General features: G+C 32.1%; 1 protein-coding gene across 1 annotated transcript in view; it reads right to left on the reverse strand.

Annotated features, from left to right (window-relative positions):
• The window catches only part of LOC129230434 (rab GTPase-activating protein 1-like), a 176,764-nt gene that overhangs the window by 116,491 nt on the left and 43,170 nt on the right, over window positions 1–17,103 (reverse strand). Inside the window, exon 7 of the mRNA XM_054864836.1 lies at window positions 15,573–15,639. Within this exon, the coding sequence (XP_054720811.1) occupies window positions 15,573–15,639 (67 nt within the window). The remainder of the gene's footprint in view (window positions 1–15,572; window positions 15,640–17,103) is intronic.

A 17,103-nucleotide genomic window follows, 5' to 3' on the forward strand; every position in this document is an offset into this window, starting at 1 on the left:
CACTTGTCTCCTCGTTTTGTGTTGTTTGTGTTTGTAAATGTGTTTGTCCATGTCCTCATAAGTTTTTGCTACTGGCCTCTCAGGTGAGGTCTGATTTTTTCTGAATGATTCGTCAGTGATGTCTTCAGTTTTGGAAGCGCGTGCTGTCATGACGTCCATAAAAGTGAAAAGTTATAGTCCAATTTAAGTGGGTCGTTTGGTCTCCAAAGCAAAGGAAAAGGATCGTGTCCATCTTCGATATTTTTCCCGGATATGGTGAATTTGGCTCCTAAGGTGTGAACTGACCAGCGTGCAATTCTGGGGAGATTGCGATGCCGTCCTTCTACCTGTGGGGAATTCACTGTGGAACATCGACAGGACTTTTTGACACCTGCATGGACTTATTGTAAGATCCTTTTGATTTAGCATAATTTAATTTTCTTCTATTCAAACTATTGTAATGTAACCATTTTATAATACATGTTAAATAAATGTTTTTCAGTGTAAAGAATGATTCATGTTTTATTTTCTTCGGGCAGACCACTCCCTCAAATTTTCAGTTGGAAATGAGTTGCCTAATTTTCAGCTTAGCTGTAGGCTATTAGCTCTATAACATCTAAAATTATATCCAACACGCAGATCCTTCGGATCGCTTCGCACTCCAAACTCGCTACGCTAGCTCACCGGTCACTAAAATATTAGTCTAGCTTTATTGGTATTAAAAAAAGTACAGTTTTTTTTAATGATTTTTATGAATCTCATATACTTATGATTTTCATACATTTAAAGGGGACAATTACTTTTACATGAAACTCATGCATTAGATAAAGCATACAGACCCCAAAGTGGTTTTTTGAGGGGCAAAAGTAGGAAATAAGGAATCAAAAATTTAAAAAGTAGGAAAAGTAGAAAAAAAATCACTTAAAAAAGTAGGGAAAAAATAGGAAGAGATAGAACTACACACACGTCAAGACGATTGACAATCATTAGTATGAAAAATAAACTGGTGGAAACAAAGATATTAATTACAAAAATATGAAAATAAAATCTAAACAAAGAAACACCTTTCACCAATACAGTAATAAAATTAAGTGTGAAAGAATAAAATGTAATATAGCGATCGCAAAAAAAAAAAAAAAAAAAAAAAAAAAAAAAAAAAACAATAATAATACTAATAATAATAAAACTCCTAATTTTGGTGCAATAAAACCATTTTTGTTAAAGATTTGTTTTGTCAAAAACGAAAACATTCCTTCGAGAGCATCCCATTTATCATTTAAAAATATTAACATTTGCAGCTCCTGTTATTATAAACTATGATACAAAAGCAAAGCAAATATTAAATTGGTTTTAGTTAAAAATAATCAGAAGCTGGCATGCATTCTTGCATAAATAGATGCAGATGTTTGAATTTGAAAAAAAGGAAAACGACTGAAAATGCAGAACTAAAATAAATGTGTTCTTAAATATGGGACATAAAATTCATAATAAAACAATTAAACTTAACAAATAACGAAATAAGTCAACTAAAAGGTTTGTACCAGTGTGGGGCATTAATCAATTATTTTTTCAATTGCCTTGTTAATTGATTAAAAAAAGTAATTGCAATTAATTGCACTTTGCAATTAATTTAATTTGATTAATGTATGTTAATTGTTTCTCACAATTAAAATAATTGCAATTGATTTTTAAATTGTTTGATGAAACAATTAAAACTAACAATTAACTTTACATATCAATATTTACAGTGCAGGGTACAGGGCCAAAAGTATTATTCAATTTCGTATTTTCATTCAGATTGCTTGCTCGTCGCGTGAACTAGTCTCGTCTAGGCAAGCTTTTTCCACACTTAAACGTTTGTGTTTTAATTAAGTTTGTGTAAATCATTGTTTTATCTTAGCCCATAACAGGGGAGGTGAGAAAGAAGGACATAACAGGGGACGTGAGATCTCAGAGACTGTTTTAATTTTTTTTAAAAATCATGTACATGATTAAGATACATTTCTGAAATTTCTGTAAGATGTATTCAGACTTTTATTAGTAAAAAAAAATAAGAAAAAAAAGTTTTTGAATTTTTAATTGAAATGTACCTTTTTTATGGAAATTTCGCTGGAGCCATAAGATTTTTTGAAAAAAGTCATATGCTGCGGTAAATAATTTATTGCTCGTAATAAAGTTACTGTTGAGCATTGATCTTTTGTTCGTTGCTAACATGTGTATTTAAATAGATAATAATATGGTACCCGTCCAGCGTTCACGTCCCAGGTAGACCTGTCGCCTGTACAGTATATTATACAAAACCAGTATTTTTTTAAGATTTAGCTTTAATTAAAATTCATAAAACAATTGTTCTCGGTAGCAAACTACAATTAACAATTGATTAATTGTTAACTGTAGTAAACTACAATTAACAATTGATTAATTGTTAACTGTAGTAAACTACAATTAACAATTAATTAATCGTTAGTTGTAATTTTCCACAATTACAATTGATCCATTGTTAGTTGTTGTGGTTACGTTTACCAATTAATCAATTCTTAAACTTTAATTGTTCATACAATTCAAATTTGTCCAACTCCGGTTTGTACTGTTATGTATTTTTTGCATTCAACAGACATTTTTATTTCAGGCACATCATTTATGGGGGTCAATTTCTCCCCTCCCTGGCTTTGGAAAATTAATGCTTAGCTATACAAGTTTGTGTGGTTTTTGTTGTTTTCAGAAAAAATTTGCATTCAGTATACCTTTGCTAGCCACCTCCGGGGGGGGGGGGGGGGGAATCAAATTGACTGGCCAGTTCCATATTTAATCAAGCAATAAAAACGAATATTGTTTTAATGGTTTGATAATTTTTACTTCCTTCTTGTTCCAAAATTTTTGTCACGAAAAAAAAAGAAAACATCCGTGCATGGTAAACATAGCATTTTTATCAAAGACAAAGATCACTTACTAATGTTTCTCTGTGCATAAAAGGGAAGGCATGTAGTTTATCTCAATCCTTTACCATACAACAAAAATATTCATTCGGAAGTTGTTCACGAAATTGAGTGAGGGGGGAGCACCTGGCATCAAATGCCTGCATATATCTCTTTCTCACCCCCCCCCCCTGATCAGGCGCACTAAGTACAATAACTTACAGTAGGTATGCCGCATTGGTATAATTGCCGTACCCCAAAAAGAGTAAGAGTGTCAAAAAAAAATTAAATGCTCAGAAATGTCGCATTGCCATAAAAACAGCACATAAAAATGATGAGCAACTCCTAGATATTGATGATATATCAGAGTAGAAAATACCCATTAAAAAGAAAAAAAATACATATTAGTTTATAGCTCTATCCCCCAACTTTTAAAAATATGAAGAAATAAAACAAAATATCGCATTTAAATTGATTTCCGATTTTTCTTCAAAAATCGGGAACGTTTTGCTCATCAGGTTTTGCTGCTTTTTTTTTTTTTGAAAATACACTCTTTGCAAGGAAAGAAAATAAAATTTTATAAATTTTGTAATCATGTTTACAATTTAGAATGAACAATAATCATATTTATGTACGAAAAAAGTTAGTTTCCTCAATTATTTTTGAAGTGGTTCGTTTTTGAGAATTTCTGTTATCTGTCATTTTTATGTTGTACTAACATCAATAAAATATGTACAGTGTACAAGTTTTTCATCTTTTGCTTTCTTATGTTCCTTTTAAGGTTTTACATTGCCTTTCTGTTTAAATAGAGCTCTATTTCACTTGTAATCATACAAAAAATTAGCGAATAGGAAATTCGGTTTTTCTAGCATTTTTTGAACCTTCGACCATTTACTTTAATTAAAGCTTCTAATTGACGGGTAAATAATATATAATTGCATCAGAATGTGCCAGTATCTATTTTTTTTTATTTTTTAGTTTCGTTAATACAGTAGGGCTGAAGTTGGGGTGATAAAAAGAAAAGTCGATCATAAACACCGCAACAACAAAAAAGTCACTTGCGAAAATTTAACTTTTAAACACGCAAACGCCGCCGCCGCCGCGGCGCTCCTTCCAGAAATTAATGTAGTCAGTCAATGAAAAGCTCGGGATCTGCTTGCTTCTTTTGCTTTTCAAAATTGAAACATGTAGAAAATTATCAGTGCTTCATTGTAAAATTAAGAATCAATGCACAATTAGAAGTACTATACTAAAAAAAGAAAAAGTAGGAAAAAAAAGGAAAAAGTAGGAAAATAAGGAGAGAGCTCTAAAAAGTAGGAAAAATAGAAACTCTTCGGGGTTTGAGCATAAGTTTTGCAATTCCATTGTCTTTTGAGAGAAGTATGCAAGGGAACATTTTTGTTATAAAATTACAAACATAATATAATCTTTGTTTCCTATATTTACTGAATGCAAAAGCAATTTCAGTGAAAAAAAACCCTTCAGTGTTTACTCACCGTAAAGACTAAGAAGCTTAAAAACATTTCATGGTCATTAATTATACTATGTTAAGTGTCAAAATATGTGTGTATATATGTTCTAAAATGTCTAACAGTTGCAAAGAACAAGCAACATCTGAAATTCTCTGAAAGCAGTAATTTAGTGTAAAATGTTGGAATGAGTGTTTTAAGAGTCAAAAAACCAAACCCAGTGGCACGACAGCTTATGAGGGTCTTCCTCATTCTGACCAAGGTCTCTGAGGTGCTAGCAGATGTTCCGGTTAAGAGGTCAGCCTAATGCGAAACCCCCCTGGGTTCAGTTCCCAAGCATGCTTGGTACTCATTTTATTGACCCACGGAAGGGATGAACAGTTGAATCAATCATGCCTGACTCAGAGATCCAACCCAGGCCTGCAGCGTGGAACCGCGAAGCACTACCACTGAGACACTGGGTTTCAGAGCACTTGAATATAATTTATGAAGAAGAGAGCAGTGGGCTACAGTCTTTAGATGAAAGATCTGAACGCAGATCGGTCAGAAATGCTGCCTATGAGCTAAGTTGCACAAATGCACACTGTGTACTTCAAATCGAGAGAATTTTGCAAGTGTTTCTGAACACATTTACGGAATAATCATGGACTACTGGAGAAAGAGTTGGCCTAAGACTGATAATTATAAAACTGGAGAAAAATATTGTGGCAAAAAAAAAAAAATAGTGATTATTATATAACACTAATACTTATATCACACATCGAATAATCCTTATTTCATCCGATAGTAATGTGCCTTTTAAATTCAAACATAAACTAATTTCCTGTTAGATTAGCCTTCCTAATGACTATAAATAAAGCACAGGGTCAAACTGATTTTGTGAAAACATATTAGCAGTAATATCAGGTTTCAGGATTCAATTTGTCGCTTTACTTTGTCACTGTGGTTCAGTTCTTAACATCAATGCCATTGCAAAAGTATGTGAAACATTTCGCTCTTCCGGTCTTCAAGATTCAATTTCTAGCTTTACTTTGTCGTTGTGGTTCAGCTCTTAACTTCAATGCATTGCACTACTAAGTGATATGCTTTGCAATGAGAATTGCCCAATAAATTAATTTAGTCTATGTGGAATAACATAACATATACAAAAATGTGGTTGGAAAAAAAAGTTTACTATGTACAGGTTGCTGTTAGTAGCAGGGTTGTGGAGTCGGACCGGTTTTTTTGGTAAAGGAATCGGAGTTGAAGGTTTAAAATTTCAAGAGACGGAGTCGGTAATTTTCTCTCAAACTCCATAACTTTGCCAATATTTGCAGAGTCACAGCCGGAGTCCAATTTTGGGTAAAAGAGTTGGAGTAAGACATTTTTCCTTTGACTCTGCAGCTTTGGTAAGCAGGGAACTTTATTTTTTTGTAAGCACTATGGTTAAGGGAAAAACCTTTTAACAGCAACATTGACTTTGCAAAGTTTTTTTTTTTTTTTTTTTTAAAGAAGAAAATCATAATGTGTCTCTACAAACACCACTGAATATTTCTGGGTTTTCATATACAACAGAGGCATAATCAAATGATCTGACTCTTGAATGACTTACATATGACATGCCCATGAATGAAAAATGGCTTTGTCAAATCTAAACAAATTTTATCAAAAGTTTGCCTTTGTGTTAGTTATTTATAGTTATTGGGAAGGCTAATATGACAGGAAATGGTTCACATCTGAATTTAAAAGGCACGTTACTATCGGATGAAATAAGTGGTATTCGAGGATAAGTATCAGTGTTATTATTAGAATTTTTTTTCAATACAATAATATTTTTCTCCAGTTTTATTACTATCAGTGTTAGTTCAACTCTTTTCTCCAGTCAAGTGCATGATCACCACTTACAAAACTCACTCGATTTGCAATTCAAGGTTCACGGTGTATTTTTGTTGCACGCCTACATCTATCGGCAGCATTTCTCACCAATCTGCATTGAAATCTTTCATCTAAAGACTCCCAAGCCCACTGCTCTGTTCTTTGTAAATTACATTCAAGTGATCGAAAACACTCGTTCTAAAATCAAAATCCTAACGCTAGAATTTAAAAGCTAGAACTTGTACTATATCTAACGCTAGAAGCGAGTCTGCAGCACTTGTAAACAACAACGATCGTACGTAAAGAAAGCTGATCGTTGTCAACAGAGAGAAAGAAATAAAGGCTTGTTTTGCACCACGCATAAGCATTTTATATATATAGATACAAAGATTGAATCAGTGCAAGATTGAATTCTTATAATCTTACTACTATAAAAGTTTGGATGTATGGATGTATAGATGTTTGTTACTCTTTCAAGCAAAAACTACTGAACGGATTTTGATGAAACTTGACAATAATATAGCTTATGCATCAGAATAACACATAGGATCGTTTTCGTCCCGTTATGGGTGGCAAATCCCTCTTAGGGGGGCAATAAAATACAATTTTCGTGTAAATTCTCTAATATAGGGATGAAAAAATACTTGCACATATTTACATTATATGTCCATCGAAAGCTCTGATTTTTCTGCTGAAGATGGCACCTGTTCGAAATTTCTAAGTAGAATAAAAAACGAGTTATGAGCTTTCTGGTTTCATGTTCGAAGGCTTTCCTCAGCTCAATACAGTATTTAGTGTATCATCTCAACTCCCTGTCGATAGCGACAATTGTTGTATTGCTGACTTTCTTTGCTTTTCGTGATTGTTCAAGGCTTTTCTCAAGTCAAATCTTGAAGTAAGATTTTTGCACAAGATTGGCAAAGAATACATGTTTTGGCTGATGATTTTCCATTTAAACGGAACTTTAATGTAATTAATGGTTTTTATTATTATTTATGCTGATTGAACACTTACTCATTATCCAATCATCCAGCAGATTGCAAAAATTTTTGCTGTTTTTGAAGCCGAAGACTATGTCTTAATGTTTCTCAGCTTTCACAATGTAAACAAAATATCTCCAATCAAAGAATCTTTATAAACCAATTTTACTGTGTTAAATAATCCAGCAACTAAATTAGGCAAATCCATAAACAGCAAAAAAACTTCCATTAATTTTCCCTTTTGCACAATTGCAAACAATCGCCAAATTTTACTACTTATTTCGGAAATATTTCGGATGAAACTCGTTAGCGCCATTTTATGGTGACCAAAAGTATCTCAGCATCTGGCGATAATATCTCTGTAACGAAAATTAATATCATATCGTTTTACAAAGTAAGGAAAGAAGGGGGGAGCATTATCGAAGGTATTCCAAAACGATTCCCGCAAATTCAGTAAAATCGCACCAAGAGCCCACAATGATTGAAATTTCCCAAACTAACTAAAGCAAGTATAAGGGGATTACAAGCGCGGCTACATTTTTTTAAAAAACTTTGTACTTCAATAAATAGCCATACAGAGAAGGTTTTAGACTCCATGTTAACCCATTAACCACCGAAACTCGAAATCGTCATTTTTTTTGGATAAAAATCATAAAAGTTATCATTTTGAACCTATATAATAGTAATATGCTTAAAAAAGAACAAAAATTGCTATTACTTTTACAAATATAGGGTGTTGCGTTGACGCAACGTCAGCGGAAAAGGAGTATTAATGCTAAGTAGTTTTATCAGAAATTCTTCAGCAGTTTCAATGCTTTTTATACACAGGAAATTTTTATAATCTTAGTTACGGTTCTTAACCATGCCGAGCACTTTAGAAGAAACTGAAATTTATATAAAATAAGCACATAAATACATTTTAGAAAATTTAAATTTTGAGGAAACATTGATTTTTTATAGTTACACAGGAAAAGCTTCACTGCAATCGTGATGAAGTGCAACCTTACACACATTGCTGCGACAAATAGTTTGGCTGTGGCAATTCTTGCAGCGTAGTCTTTTATTGTCTGTCGACCTTACGATAAAATGTCCCCCAGATACAGGCATTAATAAGCTGAATTTGCTTGGCCGTCCTGTAGCTGGACTTTTCTTTTTCATGTCACTATCATAAGGGGTCTGTAAAAGATAAAGTGCAACCTCTCGCCTAAAATTCAATAGTCACTTTCTATTTTCTTCTTTCGATAGTGTAAGTTTCCAAGTATTGGTTAATGCAACATCAATATAATTGGAGAATATTGGCCACCACCATTTTTTCCCTCGGACTTTAATTCTGTAATTTGAAACTAAATTGTCACACAAATCAACACCCCCCATTTTCATGTTGTATTGCTTAATTATACAAGGTTGAGGAACAGAAATCTTCTTCTTCTGGTTTCTGGAATAGCTAGAAATGTTTTTGACAGGCTCAATTTTACCATAGGTTGAACCCATAGTTACAACAGCGGGGTCATTCCATCTCTTTTGCTGGGCATACAAATTTGTTTGTTCTACAAGATGCGATAAAACATTGGAATAAAAAAAAAAGATTAAAAATATCAACACTAGCTTTACCTTCTAGAGTGTGTTTTACAGCTTGAATGGGGACCTGTTCTTCATTTTTTGTTGATACCTATCAATTGGTTCTTGGTTTGTCCATCGCCAATCTTCTGTTTTTCGTTTTTTTAGTTTTTTTACTACGGGATTTGGAACAATTGAACTTTTTTTTTACATGGACTTCAACTTCACCTGCAGTATCGCCCGGTAAAACTTCATTATCATTATTTGATATGTTGTCATTGCCTTCTTCTTCATCACTAGCTTCTGTTATTTCTGGTGGTACAACAACAATATCTGTTTCTTCATTTTCATTATCACCATCATCTGAGTTTTGTTTGAAAATCTGTTCCAATGCTTCTTCCAAAGTTAGATACCTTGTTCTGGGCATTTCGAAAAGCCGAGACGAAAAAAAAAGCTTCCACAGTCAAAACGCGCAGAATAAAAATGAAATATAGTTATACGCTAAAGCAATTGAGACAGACAGTCTGTCTACCCCTTTTTCGCTGAGGTTGCGTCAACGCAACACCAGTTTTTAATTCCCCCTCCTCCCCAGCAGAAGCAGTTTCTTTGAGGAATAATCTGATGAAAAGTGACCTTGACTAAAAGTATTTTATATCTAAACCAAAACTTTTTTTTATTTTTATTTTTTCTGACAGAAAACTGGATCACAAATTTAGTCAAAAAAACCATGTGAGAGAAACAATTTTTATCATACATAAAAAAAGAAATTTAAAGCAATTTTTTTATTTAACATATTTCTACTAATATTCTTAAATTCAAATTAGCAATCGATAAAAAAAATTAGATTTCTAGTTTAGTTTCTATGGATATTTATTATAACCGTTGCGTCAACGCAACACCAGCGGGTAATGGGTTAAAAAAAAAAAGTATCAACAGATTAATCTTTTTAAACATGAGAAGATTAATTTCATGTTTTGGAAATTTATTTATGCTTAAATATAGTGCTTTCGTTTCTAAATCAATACTATTTTGTTCTTTATACTTATTGCTATTTTAGTTTTATGGGAAAGGAAGAAATTCGATTTTTAATCCCGTCAAAAAGATGTGTTTTAAATTCTTTCACTTAAAACAGAAAACAAAAGCAAGTAACGATTTTTTCTCATAATAATTACTGACCCAGGCAAAGGCGGGTATTTTTGCTAATATTTGATAAATTCTTAGCAGATTTTTTTTTTTTTTTTTTTTGCAACCACAGGATTTGATTTATTTTAGTAAAATGATTTATGTTCCTAAAACTTTTGTTAAATATCAATAAGAAGTAGAAGCTTAAATTAAAAGTATTTCATATCAGGGCTCGATCCAGCGTCAAACTGGGGCCGCTTTGTGACCCCTTCACAAAATTCCGCATGGCAAAAGCGGCCCCATTCACAAAATTCCGCGTCGCAAAAGCGGCCCCATTCACAAAATTCCCCGTCGCAAAAGCGGCCCCATTCACAAAATTCCGCGTCGTAAAAGCAGCCCCTTCACAAAAATTTATAAAAGGGCAGCCTTTTCACAATATTTTTAACCGCAAATGTGTACGCATCTATGCGAAAGCCTACCCCTCTTTCACCTTCCCCATTCTTATCTTTTTGCCTGCTGCGTGAGGTGTTTTTGCTTGAGAGCGTCAGAGGGGGGACGGGAGAGGGACGCTTGTGATTGGTGGCTAGCCAAAATCCAAGAAAAATAATGAGCACGTGATAAAGAATTGATTCGATGATTTTCTGCCGTTCCACGAGTGCGAAATGAAGACGGACTCATTTCACGCCACAGCAAATTTATCGCCTATATTCTGTTGGTTTGATTTGCTTCAATACCAAAATACTTCTGAATTTAATATTTCTTTGAATCATTATAACTTTCAATTGTGTCTTAGTTGCACGCATCCTTCATTTATCCATATTATTTTGTCAAATTATACACTTTTAATTCTCAAAATTATCTGCAAATTAAAACCTTGCCAGTTGCAGATTTTTTTTTAAATTTTTTTAATATTCTCCTGTTTTTTCAATTTGTTTCTATTTCCTTCAGTTTATTTTGAAAAAGTTTAAGGTTCATAGTTGGAGGGTTATCTTACGGAACGGACGAGCAAAATTTCTGAAAATTATTCCCGAACGAAGGTTAAAAAGAACACTCGAAAATCTTATATTTTCCTTTTTTTAATCAATTGCATAGAAATTCGCATTGAATACTGGCGCATGCTGATGCAAATCGTATTGTATGGCAATTAATTAAATCCTGTTGGAGTATGAGTGACTACGCGGGAAACGCCGAACAACTGATTGATGAAATTACCTGTAGTCGATGCTGTCCGTTCTCGAAAGCTCACTTGACACGATTGCATTTAATGAAAAAAAAAGTGTGATTAGGCCAGGGGTACCGACTTTTTCTCATTCTTAGTTTAAAGCAGCGTTTCTTGATATTTTTTTGACACTCGGACCGGTAAAACTTCGTCAAAAAATTTCACGAACCCGGTAGAAATTTTTACTTTTTTTTTCGTTAAAATAAACTAATCTGTTTTGTCCTTTTTTTTTTATTTTTTTTAAACAAATGCCAGAAAGAAAAACCTTCTACTTAAAATAAACTTAGAAAGGTAATTGTAGGATTGTTTTTAATAACTTACACACTTTGAATGTAAAAATAAGCGCAGCTAATTTGTGTAAATTTTCATAAGCGAATAAATCTTGGAGAGAAACCACAAAATGTATGCAAAGTAATGGATACATTAATGCATAAAATATTGTATAAAATTAGGAATAAAAATAAAATAAGGAAATTTTATTTTATTGGAAACGGGTATAATTCTTCGAAGACCGGTCAAATTTTCTCGCGGACCGGTGACTGCGGAGAATTGCTCGTTTAAAATGCATTATTCATTTTTTCTTTCCTGCTATTTTTCTTGTAGACTGTACGTGTAGAAGCAAAAGATAACTTCCAAAGTCACGCTAGTTTGAGCGTACAGCATACAGTAAACCAAAAGAACAACGGTATTATTTATTTTTTTTTTTTTAATCGGGAATCGGGTAAACTGCAGACGATAAATTAAAAAAATGTTTAATTGTATATTATTCCAGTTCGTTTTCTTTCTCGGTATTAATTTTTCTTTTGTAACAGATCGTTTGCGATCCAGGTGCGCAGACGATATTTTTCGTAGTTAGCTTGTTCGCGCGTTTAAGTGGACCTTTTTTAGGCGCATGAAAGAATAAATTGTTATTCTATTCGATTATAATTTGTGTTTTGCAAAATATTTCGTTACATTTTTAGCGGATAATGGAGCGCTGAAAATAGCAGCCGCAATAATCTCAATTTGGAGAGATTGCTTGTTCGTTGAAAATTATTCTTCAAGAAATTAAAATATGAAACGAGGAGGTCCTGCAACGGGAGGTACCTCCCGAAATTCTGCGTATTATTTTAAAAAATTTCGCTCTTCGAACGTTGGGTCCCAAAATATTGTGAATTTCTTCAAGTCAGCAATTAACAACCCCGATAAAATCGCTACCACCACTTCATCATGCAGTAACAGTAACGCAAATGTTCTTGTTTTGGAGGACTCGAGAAATGCGGTAAAAGATAGTACATCAAATGACAGTGAGGGGCAGTTCGCGAAAGTATAACGATTTTTGAGGCAGAAAATACTGGAAGTGAATCTGGAGCAACTTCAACTGATGATGATATTGAGATTGAGCCATCAAATAATGATTCAAGCATTGTATTTGAGAGTACAAATGGAAATAAGAAGCATGCAATAAATGAAAAGTACATTGCTAATTATGAAAAGGTGTATAGCTGGCTTTTCTATAGTTATTCAGCTAAGGGTTTTTTGTGCAAAATATGTTCATCTTTCATGAATGTTAGTGATTCGAACAAACCTTGAGTCAATATTGGAGTTGATATCAAGAAAAGCTGTCACTTTACTAGAGTTTTAAAAAAAACATGAGTGCAGCAAAAATCACAGAGAGGCTGTCAATACACAAAAATCTAGTGCAAAAGAAGGAATTCTCAAAAAATCTGAAAGTGCAGAGATTGGAAATGAAGCAAAAAAAAAAAAAAGTGATTGGTAAGTGTATTTGAATTTTGTACTTTATAATCAAGAAGCAATGGGCCATTTCTGAGAATTTTGAATCTCTAGTTAGATTTTTGGGGGAAAATTTAGATGACAATGAAATAAAAAAACATTTGCTAACTTGTGGTAAGAAGGCCACGTATTTATCCCACATTTCAGTTCAAAACATTTATCTTTGAAAATACCAAAATTCTGTTGTTTTCAGGAAAATCCTAAATTTTACTTTGATTACGCAATATATATTTAGTATTAATTTGTGTTGAGTTTTAAAATCCAATTCTAAAATAACTTTACTTAAAATAAAATTCTTTTATATGCTGTTTTTATATTTTTATTTCTTTTGAAGATCTTGATTTCCTTACATCCGCCATGGTAAACGAATTTTTCGCATTTTTGATGTTTACTGTACTTTGTTAGAGGCAAACAAATAAAATTTCTTTATATATTTATTAACATCATTAAATTGCAAGGTTTTAAACGAAATACCTACTCTGTAAGAACGTCAAATGTCAAAAAATTAAACGCTGAATGCTGGTGCAGTATTATTTTGGGTTTTAATTACTTTTAAGTTTTTCAAACACATACATGGCATCTTTACTGAGTATTTCACTTCTGTGTTAAGAAATATGTGATATCTTTGAGTCTGTTCATATTGTATTTATTAGGAGTTATCATTACGTTCAGCAGCATGTGCTATTTTCATTGCTCTAAAAGTATTTGAGAGGGGGCAAACAGGAAATCTGTTGTGAGACTTTCACCTTAAGAAAATGTGCCTTGCATATGTATATTTGTAAAAAACGATGAATTTAATGTCAAATTAAGAATAAAATGTTAAGAGGGTCTTACTTCCCCCTCCCCCCAGCGCATTTTCTCTTGATAGCTTTCAGGTATTCTTCAAGAACTTGCAATCACCCCTGAAACCTGTCTAGGGCTTTTCTATAACGATACGACAGCTAAAATAACTTTACTTAAATGCTTTTATATAATCTTTTCCAAGAAAAAAAATCACGAGAAGATCTTTTTTACAAAAATAAAGAAAATTCACAAAAATATTTCGCTTTTTCACAAAAATAAAGAAATTTCACAAAAATATTTTGCTTTTTCACAAAATGGAGACCCAAAAAATAAAACCTGGATCGACCCCTGCATATGCATTGAAAGCGCATTGAAGGCATGTGTTTCTAGGAGGGTTTTCATTTATTTTTTTTAAGATTCCCCCCCTCCTGTTTTTTGAGTGCAGGGGGGGGAGTCTCTCTTGGGATTTTTTTAACTCTCTTTGGGTGCAAATATTTATTATTTAATTTAGGTTATTTAGTCTCTATTCAGATGATACCTTTAATATATTCCTAACAAAATAAAACTTTGGAAAATTTAACCCCTTTCCTGATGATATTGATGAAATCAAGGAGTTATTATATTCAGCAAAAAATAATAATTTTAAAAGATAACGAACCGGAACTTTTGCTTATGAAATAACACATATGTTTGTGATTTCTTAAGCAAACAAAATTTTGCTCATTACCTTTTTAGATTAATAGTTTCAATTACAAATATTAGTTGTTGCATGCAAGGCAAGATGGCGTCTTTCCGTGAAAAGGGCCCTTTAGTTTTTGGCTAAAGATCAAATTCTAAACCCTTTGACTGATTGGTTTTGATAAGTACATATTAGTTAAATTGACCATAAATAAAATTTTCTATAAACTGAAGTAGAGCAATTTCCTTTAATGGGAAATACTTTGTATGACAATCAATTTTAAGAAACAGTAACTCTTATATGCATTGAGCTGCAAATAAAATTTTACCAGGAAAGTGAATCATTGTATTTGAACAATAATCACAAGCAAAATAATCCAATCTTTTTTTTTTTTTTTTTTTAATCTTTCAATGCTTTCTAAAAGAATGTTATTACCTTTCAGAATGATCAAAAATATTTTCATTTGTAATCAAACACTTCTGGTATATAACATAAAAGAAAAAAAAATCATTCTCAGTTAATGAACTTAGTAAGTTTATAAGCACAAATGATTTTTGAACAAAACAAAATATTTAGAATCACTTTAAAGTAAAATACAAATAAATCCACAATGTTTTGCAAATTTAAGGGCTGCAGAAGAAAACATGGAGAAGAGCTATGCTAGTTACTAAAAATGAAGACCTAGATTTGAGATAGATTGCAAACATAGATTTGCTCTTGTCCCAAAATAGGAGTTCAAGGTTTGTATATTGTGCAAATAACAAAAGGTTACAGAGATGCAAGAAATTGTTGAACCAGCAAGGTAGTAAATGCCCTGATTAAAGATGCATCCATTAATTGGCAGCAATCAGAAACCAACTGTTATTGACTGCTATGCTAATTATTTATTGTCAATCATATTTTACCGATCAATAGGTAAAAAATTATTTTTTCCACTAAAATTACTTTAAGTATGCCTACAACAAGAAAGTGTGCATAATCAATTTATGCTCTTTTTATTATGGTTAACATTTTTATTTATTTATTTATTTATTTAAATTCCTATCAGAAAAATACAACATTCCGAATTTCCAGAATGGAAATTTTAGTGCATCTGGTCTGAACCTCATATTTAGATATGCAAAGAGTTGAATACTTTAACAACGTTACATTGACTGTGAAACAACATTATCTTAAAATAGAAGTTAATTGACTCCTTTTCAAAAGTTTATGAGCTAACTGTATAGAGAAAACCATACTTACACCTTCTAGAGCATGCATTTCAGAATGATCCAAGTTTCGTCCTGGAGTAATTAACAAGCCGAAACAACTGCAACAGTTTCATTTAATATATCATTTAATTTCCACATGATTTGTAGTATGTCAAAAGCATAAATATGATTAAAAAATAAGAAAGTAACACATAAGAAACAAATTAGCAGAGTTTATAAAGACACCAATTCAAAAGGAATACTTATATTTTGTGTCTCATATGCCTTCTTTAACTTTGCAAATACAAAAGTGATGGAACAGGCTATGAGCCCGGCTTGGATGATCCTAGTCCATTTATCAATTCAAAATGAATAACAAGAGCTCAATTAAAAAAATAAAAAAAAAACCACTCGCTTGCAAGTAACGGCTGCTTCTGTGTATCCTAATTCCAAATGCCTACAACCCTTTGAAGTAGTAATTTTTCCTGATTTCAAGATTAGCTTGGGATTTGAACGCTATGTAGAAATCTATACAGAAATTTGACCCATAAATGTCATCCATTTTAACAGTATTAAATAACTGGATAATATCCTCTTTTACTTTCCTTTGCTCAAGAATATACATACTAAGCATTCTAAACCTGAAATCATTATTTAAATTAGAAAGCCCATTTACTAGTCTCATACTCTTCTTTTGAATCTTTTCCAAGAAATTGATATCTTTCTTAAGAAAAGAAGACCACTTTCTAAATCAGGTCTTACTAAACATCTGTACAAAAATAACAAAAGAATGTGTTTTTCATTACAATAACAGGCACACACAAGAGGGAAGAATAGCATACTTGCCAAACAACAAAGAAAAAAAAACAGGAGATTTCACTTGACGTACATAGATGATTCACCAGCGACATAATTCACATCGATATTTTGTTTTTTGCTTTTAAATCCCATGAATATTAAATTTAATATGAAAAAAGAATTTTTCTAACATTTAAGCTAATTAGTACAAATACAAGAAATATAGAAAATACTGTAAATAAAAAAACAAATAATAAGGAGTGCATTTGCTTAAATTTTGGTACATTCCCCAATCCCTCTTAAAAAGTAACTAATTACAAAAATCCAGCAAAAAATATTAAAAAAAAATTTCAAATAAATGTAAAATAAGTAGGTATAGGGTAAACATATGCTACATGTTGAAATAACTTCCAACTTTCAGAGTAACTGAAATATTTTCAAGATGCAAAAAGATTGAAGTCTGCTGCAGGCCGAAGACTGCTGATGGCCTTTGAAAAAGTGAGAAAGGTGACAAATTTAAAAACAAAGGTGACTAAAAGGTGACAAAAAAGTAACTAAAAGGTGACCAAAAACAATTTGTTAAGAACTCAAAACAGAAAAGGACTATCCCTTTTTACTGACTTTTACCAAAATAGTCTATATATTTCTCGTAAAGATTTCTTTACAATTTTCGAAATGAATATTATAGGGCTAGAAGTAGTAAAATAAAAATTTTAAGACATTTCCAAAAAACTTTCAGTGTAATGTAAGCTTATTATATATATATATATATATATATATATATA

This window comes from Uloborus diversus, chromosome 1 (genome assembly GCF_026930045.1).
Source record: "Uloborus diversus isolate 005 chromosome 1, Udiv.v.3.1, whole genome shotgun sequence".
Classification (NCBI taxonomy): Eukaryota; Metazoa; Arthropoda; class Arachnida; order Araneae; family Uloboridae; genus Uloborus; species Uloborus diversus.